General features: G+C 43.2%; 1 protein-coding gene across 1 annotated transcript in view; it reads right to left on the reverse strand.

The window, feature by feature from the left end:
• Window positions 1-14,289, reverse strand: part of THEMIS (thymocyte selection associated) — a 107,325-nt gene that overhangs the window by 12,680 nt on the left and 80,356 nt on the right. The window contains exon 5 of the mRNA XM_032777651.2: window positions 6,663-6,816. Within this exon, the coding sequence (XP_032633542.1) occupies window positions 6,663-6,816 (154 nt within the window). The remainder of the gene's footprint in view (window positions 1-6,662; window positions 6,817-14,289) is intronic.

Raw genomic sequence — 14,289 nt, forward strand, 5'->3', positions numbered from 1 at the left:
TTGTGTCTCTTTGTCTGAAGTGATGAATCACTCTAGCTGGGAAACTGCATTCTTACCTTGGTATTTCCTAGGGACAGGGCCGTCCTTAGCCATAGGCAGAACAAGTAGCCGCCTAGGGTACCACTAGGTCGGGGGCACTGCTTTGCTGAGAGCCCGGACAGGTGGGAAGCAGTGAAGCATGTAAGAGCAGGGCTGCTGGGTCCTAGGGAGGGTGAATGCAGCACAGTCTAAGGGAGGGGATTGTCTGCTGGGATCTCTGGGAAGGGCTGGGGGAAGGAACTCACCTGTAGGGTGACCAGATGTCCCGATTTTTGGGTCTTTTTCATATATAGGCTCCTATTCCCCCTTACCCCCATCCCGATTTTTCACATTTGCTGTCTGGTCACCCTAGGTGGAGGTAATTGGTACCTATATAAGACAAAGCCCCAAATATCAGGACTGGCCCTATAAAATCAGGACATCTGGATCTGGTCACCCTAGCTAGGGAGCGCGTCTCTACCCTGGGCTGGCAGCGATCCATCTCATCCGGGGGGAGTTGCATAGGGCAGGATGAGCTGCTGTGGCTCCATGAGTGCCTTGTCCCTGAGATCAGATGCTGTGCTAACTTCACCACAGCCTGTTAGGCTGGCGGTGGTGCCCACTGGCGAGTGATCGGACCTGAGGGTTTGCTGCTGCTGTTGCCACTCTGCACCCCATGAGGTGGATTTTGGGGTCCTGCAGTTTTCCACCTATCTCCTCCTCTACTGCAGCTGTTGAACCAGAAGGCTGGGAGGTGAGCCAAGCATAAAAGCAGTACTGAATTGCCATTTAGATTGTCATTTAACAAATTTGTTCACCAAAAATGCTTGCTAACAATCCTGAATTCAATTTCACTATTTTTTTTAAGACATCAATATCTTAGCCAGAAACAGAAAATTAAGTTGTTGACAATTATTTGTGACAAGTTTGGTATGGCAAAAGGAGTGGGCCAGTTTTCATAAGAGAAACAAAAAACGTTGACTGACTTTCCTATAGCCCTGTTACTGCTAAATAGAGCCCTTCAACAACTGTAATATGCTCATCTCCTTACTAGTGTATAGAGCAGGGGTCGGCAACCTACGGCACATGTGCCAAAGGTGGCATACGAGCTGATTTTTGATGGCATGCAGCGGTGGGCTGAGCAGCTCAGCCTGCCACTGCTCTGGGGTTCCGGCTGCTGCCCCATTGCCACCTGAGGTCCCGGCCACCAGCCCCACTGAGCACCCACTGCTGGCCTGGGGACCCCCAAGGAACCCCAGGCTGGCAGCAGGCTGAGCAGGCCAGCAGCTGATACCCTGGCTGAGCCACTCAACTCACTGTCGGCCCGGGGTTTCATTCACTCAGCTGGTAGGTGGGCTGAGCAGGACTAAATTCAACGAACTAGGAAAACAAGAGCAACTAATGACAAAGTGCAAGAACCTAGAGCAGTGGTCCCCAATCTTTTTCGTCTGGTGATCACCAGACAAAGGACCATGGCAGTGGACGAGCATCCACCGAAATGCCGGCGAAATTTGGCAGCATTTCAACAGTGACGCCTCTGGATAACGCTGCTTATTGGCAGCAAGTGGCATCATCCAGAGGTGTAGCTGCCGAAATGCAGAATTTCAGTGGCATTTCGGCAGATATTCATCCGCCGGACAGTATGCCGGTGCACTGAGAGGCCCCTGTGGGCGCCATGGTACCCTGGGGCACCGCGTTGGGGACCCCTGACCTAGAGAGCCTCCTAAAGCAGAGCGATCGTTTTGATTTAAGTGGACTTGAACTGTATGAAGAATTGAGTTGTTGCAACATTTAAAATCGATGATGGACATTGTACAGTTTACTCATACTAGCAAACTTGTTGACATATATCCTAATGTTTACATTCCCACTCGAATTCTACTGACAATTCCTATAACAGTAGCATCAGGAGAACGGAGTTTCTCAAAACTAAAGCTCATTAAAAACTATCTCTGCTCTATAAGGAGTCAGGAACACTTGATCGGTTTTGCTATTCCTGCAATCAAACAAGACATCACTTTGTCTTTGTCATACAATGACATTATTTCTGATTTTGCAGCCAAAAAAGCCAGAAAGATTGCTTTTAATTAAAAACTAATCCTTGTTTCCATACCTCTTCATATAAATTTCCAATAAAATGTTGATAAATTAAAAAAATGATATTATTTGCATCATTCTGTCAAATCAGAATTTTTTCTATAGTGCTTCCTCTTTAGTGCTAGTCCATCTGCATTACAGTGTGCTTAATTAAGTTAAACTGGTTTTAATAACATGCATGTGGCAAGTTTTCCAATACTGTAAGCTTATGTTTGTGTTGCTAAGAGCCTAGGGATGCACCATAAAGCCTAAGGATGACCCTGCCTAGGGATGTGCCCTCATTTAGAAGGTGGTATGCTCCACATCAGATGCATGTTTTGCTTCAGTTACTTAGGAGTTTACTACATTTGCATGTTGTTTTGAGTTAATTTGAGTTTTTCAGGGAAAACTGCTTTGTGTTCAGAGACAAAAGATTTTATTCCTTATTCCCTGCTTTAATAAACCCGCCTTGGAAATGAGTTTGCTGGCATGTAGGATGAGTTTTTGCAGAACACAGTAGGTGTGGTCACATTCCCATTTCAATTCACAATGGTACACCTCTGGCAGTCCTCCCATTGCCATCCCACACTGCTCTACTTGTACAGCTGGATCAGCCTGTCTGTTTACCTGTGTGATTTCTACAGCTTCAGGGACATCTGGATAAGATGTCACCTCCTCATTTAAATGCTGTCATGCAGCCAGCTGTGTCCCTTTGCGATTCCAGCTTGTGGTAAGTACACACATCTGGGGTCATATACCACCATACCAGTCATAGGAGCCATGCCCCACACTTTCACATGGTCCCATGCTGCAGTCCTGGACTTCCTTGCCCACTGGGGAAAGGAGATCCAGTCCTATCTTAACAGCACTCATCAGAATGCCAAGTTATACAAGACATGTTTGGAAGAGAGGGGCCACTCCTGGGACCTGATCCAGCAACTCAAAATAGGAAAGGCACACTGGCAGTGCTCAAAAAATGCTGGGAACAGTAATAATAGCTTTGTGAGAGTTTGGATTGACAATGCCTAGTACGAGGCGCTATGATGAAGTTTTGCAAATTCTGCCCTGGTTTTCATTTTCATTTTCATCATGGTGTGTTCAATAAAGGTGGGTTTTTTAAAATGTATGACTTGTGTTATTCTTTGCTTGTACTTAGATGGTAAAGTCCTTGGTGCAGGGGCCATCTTTTTGTTCTGTGTTTGTACAGTGCCTAGCCCAATGGGGCTCAACGGTAATGCAAATACTAATGATCCCAAGGCCACCCAGGTTCTGGCCAGTCCTCAGCATAAGTTATAACAATCTGACCTGCCACAGTACAGGCGCCTCTTTACTCTGTATAGACTCCCTGCGACAGTCCTTACTCATGTGGGTAATCTGACTTTAATGTGACTGCTAGCATGAGTAACGGTTTTCAGGATCAGACCCTAAAGCCCTGAAAGTGGTCCTTTCATAATAAAATGGCTCATTGCCAATTATATCCGTTCTGGGGACTAAACAGAGGACTTAATTTTCCAGACCTGGCAATCTGGAATATTCCTCTTTTGCAACCACTACACACATTTACTAAACCAAAAAATACCAACTTGGAGGAGATTTTCAAAGGCACATGTGACAGGTATGGCAATTTCCTTCAATAACCTTATTGAACTAAGTTAAACCATATCAAATTAAGGTTAAGTATTTTAGGAGCTCATTGTATTAAAATGCAAATGTTTGTGTTATTGTATGTAACTTGTCTAGGAGGCATGACTAATCTAAACCTGGGGAAGTGTTATGAGCTTCAAAGGTCTCTTTTAATCAATGGGAAAAGATAAGATTTAATGGTTAGTTGAGTAGGTTTCCTAGGAAATACGTGGGAAGAGGGGAATGCAAATGCCCCCCCCCCATCTGATCTTTTGAAACTTTGCCCTGGGGAGGGGACCTTTGTCTATGTTCCCAGGATGAAAGGGCATAAAGCAGTAATTCACCAATTTACAAGTGCTTGTTCTGAGACAAAATGGTTACAAACTGGTGACCACAGAAAAACCCTGGCCAGGGTTTGAAGGACTGTTCACCAGTGAGAGCTCTTGCTGGAGTGTGGGAGGATCTGTGGTAAGGTTATTAGCATGTGTGTAGGTTCTTTTATTGTTTTCAATATGTTTTCTCTGTAGTGCTTTACCATTAAGAATAAATGTGCTTGCTTAGAAAGAGCTGTGTGGTAACGTACCTATGGGAAATTGTACTGTTTGTGACAGGTTGGATCACAGAACCCCCCTGGGGAACTGCCAGCTGCTGTGCCAAGACTACTTCTTCCCCTGCCTTCCCTGCCAGCTCAAAACTCCAGCACCCTGTCTTGCCGAGCCAGACATGCCTATCTACTCCAACACAGACCCAGGGTCTGAATCACGGGCCTCAAAGCTGCAGGCTTAACTAAAAGCAATTTACAGAAGTGTTCCTGTCTTTAACATTCAGATGCTCAACTCACCCTAGATAAAACTTATATAGGGTAAACAATTATTTGCCCTCTATAACACTGATAGAGAGATATGCACAGCTGTTTGCCCTCCCCACCCCAGTATTAATACATATTCTGGGTTAATTAATAAGTAAAAAGTGATTTTATTAAATACAGAAAGTAGTAACAGACAGAACAAAGTGAATTACCAAGTAAAATAAAATAGAACACGCAAGTCTAAGCCGAATACAGTAATACAACTGAGTATAGATAAAATCTCACCCTGAGAGATGTTTCAATAAGTCTCTTTCACAGACTGGACACCTTCCTAGTCTGGGCACAGTCCTTTCCCCTGGTACAGCCCTTGTTCGAGCTCAGGTGGTAGTTAGGGAATTCATCATGATGGCTGCCTCCTTTGTTCTGTTCCACCCATTTATATATCTTTGGGGCACAAGGCAGGAATCCTTTGTCCCTCTCTGGGTTCCCACCCCCTCCTTCTCAATGGAAAAGCACCAGGTTAAAGATGGATTCCAGTTCAGGAGACATGATCACATGTCACTGTAAAACTTCATTACCCACATGCCAGCAGACACGTATGCAGGGAGACTTACAAGTAAAACAAAGCCAGCTGCAGACAATTGTCCTAGTTAATGGAAGTCATCAGGATTCCAAACCACCATTAATGGCCCACACTTTGGATAATTACAATAGGCCCTCAGAGTTATATTTCATATTTCTAATCCCAGATACAAGAGTGGTACATTTATACAAATAGGATGATCACACACAGTAGATTATAAGCTTTGTAATGATACCTTACAAGAGACCTTTTGCATGAATCATATTCTGGTTACATTATATTTAAACTCATTAGCATATTTTCATAAAATTATATAGAGAGCAACATCACACTGTTTATAGCCTCTGAGAAGACAAAGCAGGCCTGCTTAGGCAGTCTGACTTTGCTGAAGAATTCGCAGTGTAGGCAGGGAACTGTGCATCCTGGAAATACCCCCGTCAGGAAAAAAAGAGAGAGAGAGGTGGGTCTCCACCCAAGAGATGTGATCGCTGAGGAGCTGGAAGCCTAGAGCAAGTGCTTTTGATGGACCTTCAAGGGGGAATAGAAGTGCAGCTGCCTTGGACTGTGACAGCACAAATGGGAGTTAGGTGACAAACTCCTATTATCCTTCAACAGGAGTTAGGTGCCTCTTGTGCCTTTGAAATTCTCCCCTCAGACAAATTACTTTCAGATTATTAATAATGAATCCCTTGTTATGAAAGCTGTTTATGTTATTTTTGGAAGAGTTGCAGTATGCAAGGTTTTCAAAGTAATGTCCTGAATTTCACAGTTGGCAGCCACACACATTCAATGACAAGGCAATAAAGAAAAGCTTTATGGGATATTTTTATATTACTAGCAGAAACCACTCAACTGATTGCATGCAGACAGACATTCAGGGCCCAGTCCTCCAAACACGCTACATGTGGAAGTCCCATTATTGGATAGATATGATGGATGGACCCATCAGATGTGCCATGAGCCTGATCCAAACCCCATTGAAATCAATGGTAGTTATTCCATTGACTTCATAGGTTTTGGATCAGGCCCCATGTCATGTAACTTTTCAGCTTTAACATGCTCTGAAAAAAAAAAATAGAACACCAAAACAGATGTTGAAAATTCATGGGAAATCCTAACACACAGTACAAATAAATAAATAAATAAATAAAAGTCAATTAATTTTCTCAGTTCAATTTTTTCTAAGAAATATAAAAATATGACTTGAGACAGCTTAATATTTTTACACAACTCACTCATTCAGCTTTGCCAACAGCGTTGAATCATCAGTCTTTTAAAAAGATTGACTGCAGCATCTTCTCCATGCAGGCCTGCTCCTGAGAACCACTGAATATTCATGCTGCAGTGTCAAACTGAGTTTAATACCATGCTGCTCCTGAGAGTTTGCCTTATGGCATTTATTCCGGAAGAAACGAGAGGTTCACATTTTGTCTCTTTTAACTGATCCACAAGTTCCAATTGAATCATGCAAAACACTTCTGCACATCAAGCATTTATCAGGGCTGAGGTTAAACGCTGTTACATTAATAAATCAAATCATAAAGCTTAACTGACCTTTAATCACACTGGTGTCCAGTAATGTAGCCATCCCAGTCACGTTGTCCTCATTCTCCCAGTGCCCTAAATCATTTTGACAACTAACTTGTAATTCTGAAACAGCAGTAGCTTGAGCTGAGCGCAGTTTCTTAGTGGTGCCTACATAGAGATTCTGAAATTACATAGAACAGTGTGATTGATTTCTTGTATGCATTGTTAGTCCAACTAGATACTTTTCATAAATGTGACAGGGAAGAGCATCAGTCATATGTTTGGTCATATCTGTGGACCTGGAACATGAATCTACTGTTTGTCAAAGTAAGTTATAAATAACATTTACTACAATTCTAGCCTTGGAGGCATGTATACCACAAAGTAACATGACTAGAATGAGAAGATATTCTAAGTGCAGAAAATTACCTTTAAGACATATTTCATAGCCTCTCTCTCACGTGCGTGCGAGAGAGAGATTTCCTTATCTGTTTCTTTTCAAATATTTTCCTTTTTAGTGAGTTGTTCTTACTGTATGGCTTATAATAAAACTCATTGAATTAATTCAGTACGTGACAAATACAACACACACATATACACACAAGTCTGGCATTTCAATTATATATATTTATACTTATAAAATGGTGACTGTAGTAAGGCAGTACTTACATACAATTATAGTGTAAATACATTACAGTTATGGTTTTGATAACATTCATATTATCAAAACCACAACTGCAATGTATTTACATTGTAACTGCATATGAGTACTGCCTAACCACAGTCACCATTTTATAAAGTATAAATATGTATAATTGAAATGTCAATCAATTCAAAACAGAATAGCACATCCAGCTGAGATGCAAACTAGTGAATAAGAGCTAACGATCAAAATCTATCTGCTTGTGCAAGAAGTGTAGCCCTTCTTCATCAAGATCAACCTTGTATCATACATACGGGTAAAATTAATCCTAACTGAAACAACAATGAAAACACTGTAATATCAGAGCAAATAATGGGAGATGAAAACCAGTTAAGACGTTCTTGGGCTTACTTATATTTGTATTTTCTGAAATAAACACTAGAAGATATATCAGCAGGGGTTCACTGCATCACAAGATTCTACATAAGGTTGTATAGTACAACTTGTACAATGTTATGCAGTACAGTTCATGATTGTGAAAGAACTATGATATCAAGCAAAGATTGAAGCAGTGGTAAAATTCACAAGGAACTCAGGGATTTGTGGAAAGAGAAATAGAGCTGAACATATTAGAAAAAGGAAAGAAGTGTCAGAAGAAATTCTTAACAGCAATGAAAAAAAAGCAGTAAAAAATATGCTGTTATAACTGAGCCATATTTTCTGCTAGCGGATAGTGGTATAGCTCCAGTGAATTTAACAGAGCTCTACCATTTTGCACCAGAAAACAGTGGGCTCCTTCTTCACAAATGAGATCTCTTCTTCCTCTTTTGTATTGCATCAGGTCTACATGTATCACCGCGACACGAGTCTGTCCTGACCATATTAATAAAAATTTTAAGAAATGTCCAAATTTTAGCCAGAACAAAAATTAACACATTTCAAAACAGAAATGTACAGCACTTTCAATAAACTTGTCACAGCCTCCATAAAAGTATAGTTTATATTAAAGGTGAATGATAAAGAAAAAAAATAAGTGGAGATCAATTTACGCACAGGTTGTCCTCAGAGCTCAGATGGTTGGGGACATTTCAGCACAGAAATAAGTTTTAACCAATCTTTTCTTCAGTGTTTACAAAATTAAGAAAATCTCGAGAACATACTATGTAACTAACAGGAATAATAACAACATTTTAAAAATATCTTTGTCTTTAATTCTTTTCTATTTAGATTTCCTTTTTTTTTTAATATGTTAAGCCTAGTAATTAACACAATGTGTTACACTTATAGTCTTTATTCTGTGTTGTCCAAAATAACCTGAAAACAAGTCGATGTCAAAAATAACCATGCAGGGGGAAATCCCACAATTCTGATGCATATGATTAACACTTGCAATAATCTTATCAGTCAATCTAATGTACCACTCTTTTAGAGTCACTTCTTTGTAATGGTTCCCCAAGTCACTTTGCAAATACATTAAAATTAACAGAGCTCAGACATTTAAGAATAAACCAGGTTACATAAATAAGATTTTCATTTCAGTTTCGTTGAAATCTGTAACACTCTAGCATCCCTAATTATAATATACACATTTAGAAGATTTACAGAATACTTAAAAGTACACCTTATAACCACATTAAACATCTAAGGTCTAATCCTGACATTCTAATTCAGTATTACTCAGACATCTCTGAAGAAGAATTCCAATTGTGTGAACTCTTGGCTCCACAGAAGTCAATGGGAGCTTGGCCATTGGACTTCAGTGGAGCCAGGAATTGTCAATTGTCTTCAGTGAGCATTCTGCCAGAGGAAGGACTGAGTTAAAATCTTCAGGATTTGGAACATGGCAATTTGTTAAAAAGGATCATAGGTCAGTAAAATAGAGGAATTTTCAAATCTGACCAACAGGGGCGGCTCCAGGAACCAGCACACCAAGAGTGTTCCTGGGGCAGCAAGCCGTGGTGGGCAGCCTGCCCGGTCGCCGTGAGGGTGGTAGTCAGGCAGCCTTCAGTGGCATGCTTGTGGGAGGTCCGCCAGTCCCACGGTTTTGGTGGTAATTCGGCAGCAGATACATGGAAGGGGCGGGACCTGCGGACCTCCTGCAGGCATGCTGCCGAATCCACGTTACCAGCGAACCTCCCGCAGACATGCAACCAAACCTGCCTGATTGCCATGCTTGGGGCAGCAAAATGCATAGAGCCGCCCCTACTGACCAATATAACAACTAAAAGCTTGTGACCAGAAAATTTTACCTCAGTAGTTAAGAATTGCCCCAAAAACCTCTACTACCACTCAACCTTTAGAAGAAAAGGGGCAAAGCCATAAAGGTAAGGTAGCTTGGGACTACGTAATGCCTCAGGAAGTAAGAGATGTTATATTAAATAAAATACAAAATGTTATTGGGAGCTAATGCAAGGATCAAAGTACTGGGGATGCATCATTTTAGTGCAAATTGAGGCTACAGCATTCTTCAGAAGTTGTAAATCTGCACAGAACTTATTTCAATGTCTTATATTTCATGCATTGCAGATAATAAAGGAGGCTATAAGTGACCAATGCAAATTTTGCCTGACAACTGCATACTGAGCTTAAGACACAGTATACATGTGCACACTCGCCTACCCTGTACCCAGCCATACAGAAACATTTACTATTCTACTGAACCGTATGGCATAAATAATAAATAAAAATCAGCATGCTTTGTCTTTAATGTAACGCAATGATTGTACTTTAAAATCAGTAATGAATGAAACATATTGATATCCCTGTGATGTGGGCATATATTACCACCCCGATTTTACACTTTGGGAAACTATAGTACTTCAGTGTCACACAGGAAGTGTGTGGCAGAACTCGGAAAAGAATCAAGGTTTCTTCATTCCAGCCTGTGCTCTGACCACAAGACCACCTTTCCTCTCCTATTTAGGTCATTTCCACCCAAAGCTGCCATCAGCAGAGATAGGCAGTAATATTATGCCAGGCCTAGGACTCCTGGACTCTTCTGAAAGAAACCACCAAAAACTATTGGAGACACTTGATAAATCTCACACACGTGACTTGAGACAGCACAGTTCTTCACTGGAATCTGTAGCTACAGTTATACAACACCCAGAAAAATGGCTCTGCAGATAACCCGAGTGTTCTTATATTGAAAGACTAAGTGAGAGAGAGAGTTCCCAAAATAATAGCTGTGCCCACTGAAAACAAGTACAAAAATTTTATTCGGCTACAATAAGTAGGGGATGCTCTCTAAACAAGTGTGATAAGAATTCTGTAATTTGATGCATTGCAATGTTTGTGAAATTTTCCCATTTGTACCCAGTATAAGCTACTGTTTTTATTATTTATTTATGTATTCATTTATTTTAAGTCTCAGCAGTGTCAAGAAGGCTCAAAATAAAAAGGAGAAAACCTATGATGCCATATAAAAATTTGGCAGTAAATATGAAACCCACCACTGTCATGCTTTCTGGAAATGTTGAGAAAGATGTAGCGGCATAAAACATTTTGACAAAACTGGGCCTTTCCAGCCAGAAAGTAAAGCTGTTACGTTACAAATGAATATATTGCAGAGGAAGACCCATTTATTGGCGCAATCACTGCTGGACACAGCACTACACCTTTGGAGTACATTTATTATGAGTCACACATGCTATAAGATATAGATCATAAACCTTTTACTGCAATCTTTAAAGACTTGGAGTGGCATTTATACTGTCTTCAGAAACTCAGGCTAAAACTATAGAGACATTTCTTAGCTTCGGCGTATACAGTACTCTATATCCATCTGAAAAATACTTAATTGCTGCAGATAACCTTTTCAATAGTAAACACATACCAATACCATAAAATTGTGGGAAATAATTTTGAAATCCACAGACACTTCACTCTTTCCAAACAGAAGTAGCAGTTTATTGACACAAGCCGCAAAGAAAGGTTCTGCAACAGATAAGTACAACAGTATGCCCATAGCTAAGCCTAAACCTGACTAACTGTAAGCCTACACTTTTGAACTTTCCTAAATACTGAAAGCTAAGTATTTTTAAAGAAAAAAAGAGAGGAAGAGAGCAGTCTAACTTAGGGTATGTCTACACTACAAAATTACTCCGATTTTACAGAATTCGATTTTGGGGAACAGATTGTATAAAGCCAAGAGCCTGCATCCACGCTAAACACATTAATTCGGTGGTGTGTATCCATAGTACCATGGCAAATGTCGACTTTTGAAGCAGTGCACTGTGGGTAGCTATCCCACAGTTCCCGCAGTCCCCGCTGCCCATTGGAATTCTGGGTTGAGCTCCCAATGCCTGATGGGGCCAAAAATTTGTCAGGGGTGGTTATGGGCAAATGTCGTCAGTCAACCCTCCGTCCATGAAAGCAACAGCAGACAATCATTTTGTGCCCTTTTCCCTGGATTGCCCAGGCCGACGCCATAGCACGGCAAGCATGGAGCCTGTTCAGCCTTTTTTGACTGTCACCATATGTTTACTGGATGCTGCTGACAGACACGGTACCCCAATGTTACACAGCAGCAGTTCCTTGCTTTGCAAGTTAGCAAAGACGGTTACCAGCCATACTGTACTATCTGCTGCTTCGCAAGTTAGCAAAGACAGTTACCAGCCATACTCATAGGTGGCAGGTTATATACTTTTGTGGTGCTCAGGCACCACAAATACTCAGGGCTGGGGGCCCTGCTCCTGCAATATTTGGAGCTGGGTCTCTCCCCCAGCCCTACCTAGATTGGGCCCCGGCCCCCATTCCCCTACGCATCTCTCCCCCACCGCAACCCTGCTTGAAAGAAAGCAGCGCGTGCCTCTCCTGTGCCTGCTTGTGCTGCCGGTGTAGCACATTCCTACACCTAGTGTGGCTAGGGCTAGGGCTAGGGCTGAAGGGTTTGGGGCATTGGAGATGTCCAGGGCTAGGGTGGAAGGGCAGGGTCCTAGTGCCCCCCATTCCCTAATGTCAAGGCAGGCTGCCCTTACCCTGCCTTTCCGCCCTAGCCCTGAGCATCTCCAATGCCCCAAACCCCTCAGCCCTAGCCAGAACCCTCATCACCCCGCACCCTGATCCTCTGCCCTAGACCTGAGCCCCCTCCAGCATCATGAACCCTCATTCTCAGCCCCAGCCAGAGCCCTCATCCCCCTGCACCCTAATCCTCTGCCCCAGACCTGAGCCCCCTCCTGCATCATGAACCCCTCATTCCCAGCCCCAGCCAGAGCCCTCTTCCCCTCACACCCTAATCCTCTGCCACAGCCCTGAGCCGCCTCCTGCATCATGAATCCCTCATCCTCAGCCCCATAGCCCTCACCCCTCCACTCTCTCCTGTCCCCAAACCCCCTCCCAGAGCATGCACTCCCTCCTAGAGCGTGCACCCCTCCCCCTTCCCACCCCCAAACTCCCTCCCAGAGCCTGCACCCCTCACCCTCTCCTACGTTCCCACTCCCAGCCCAGAGCCTGCACCCAAACTCTGTCCCAAAGCCTGCACCCTTCACCCCCTCCTGCACACCCACCCCCTGCCCCAGCCTGGAGCCTGCACCCAGCACCTAAACTCCATCCCAAAGCCTGCACCCTGCACCCCTCCTGCACCCTAATCCCCAGCCCAGGACCTGCACCCTAGACCTCCTCCCTGCAAATCCCCTCCCTTAGGCAGGTGGAGGTGGAGTTTTGGGGGGGCAGAGTTGTGGGGGCGGGTTCTGGGCACCACCAACATTTCTACAAATTTGCCACCCATGGCCATACTGTACCGTCTGCTGCTTTGCAAGTTGGCAATGATGGTTACCAGTCATACTGTACAGTCTGCTGCTGTCATGGGTGCTCCTGGCTGGCCTCAATGAGGTCGGTCGGGGGCTCCTGGACAAAAATGGGAACGACTCCCCAGGTCATTCTCTTCTTTAAGTTTTGTCTAATGGAGATTCAGTGCTGCCTAGAATATGAGACAAGCCTACTAAAGAATCACAGATACAAGTGGCCACTCCGGGTCAGAGCCCCAGACATCCCACAGAAATGATGAGCTGCATACCCATACAACAACCCCAACTGTTGCTTCCATCTCCCCCACCCCTCCTGGGCTACCTTGGCAGTTATCCCCCCATTTGTGTGATGAAGTAATAAAGAATGCATGAATTTGAAACAATACTGACTTTATTGCCTCTGCAAGCAGAGATCAAAGGGGGAAGGGGAGGGCAGTTGGCTTACAGGGAAGTAGAGTGAACCACCATTCTCCACTTGCTCAGCCTATAGTTGGACTGCTCCTTACTACTGTCCAGGCTTCATGAGCCATGGGAGCAAGGGGTAGGCTGAGGTAGGTGTTCTGGCATTCCGTCTTTTGGAACGGAGTTCTGATAGCACAGATTCATCTCCCCATACAGCAATCAGATCCAGTACCTCCCATACGGTCCATGCTGGAGCTCTTTTTCGATTCTAGGACTGCATGGTCACCTGTGCTGAGGAACTCTGCATAGTTACCTGTGCTGATCAGCTCTCCATGCTGGGCAAACAGGAAATGAAATTCAAAAGTTTGTGGGGCTTTTCCTGTCTACCTGGCCAGTGCATCCAAGTTCAGATTGCTGTCCAGAGAGGTCACAATGGCGCACTGTGGGATAGCTCCTGGAGGCCAATACCATCGAATTGCGTCCACACTAACCCTAATTCGAACCGGCAATGTTGATTTCAGCGCTACTCCCCTCATTGGGGAGGAGTACAGAAATCAATTCTAAGAGCCTTTTATGTCAACAGAAATGGTTTCCTTGTGTGGATGGGTGCAAGGTTAATTTGATTTAATGCTGCTAAATTCAACCTAAACTCATAGTGTAGACCAGCCCTTAGATAAACAGTTATCTTTTTGTTTTGATTTATTTTGTTCTGTTTTGTTTTAGAGGGCCTTTCACAATCCTCAAAGCCCTTTCTGGAATTAAACTATACAGGGATTATTTGACTCCAGCCACCACATTTCTCTTATAGTTATAGTGTAGAGCCATAGGTCTTGATTCTGATCTCACACTAATGTTAAAACCA

This window comes from Chelonoidis abingdonii, chromosome 3, assembly GCF_003597395.2.
Source record: "Chelonoidis abingdonii isolate Lonesome George chromosome 3, CheloAbing_2.0, whole genome shotgun sequence".
Taxonomy (NCBI): Eukaryota; Metazoa; Chordata; order Testudines; family Testudinidae; genus Chelonoidis; species Chelonoidis abingdonii.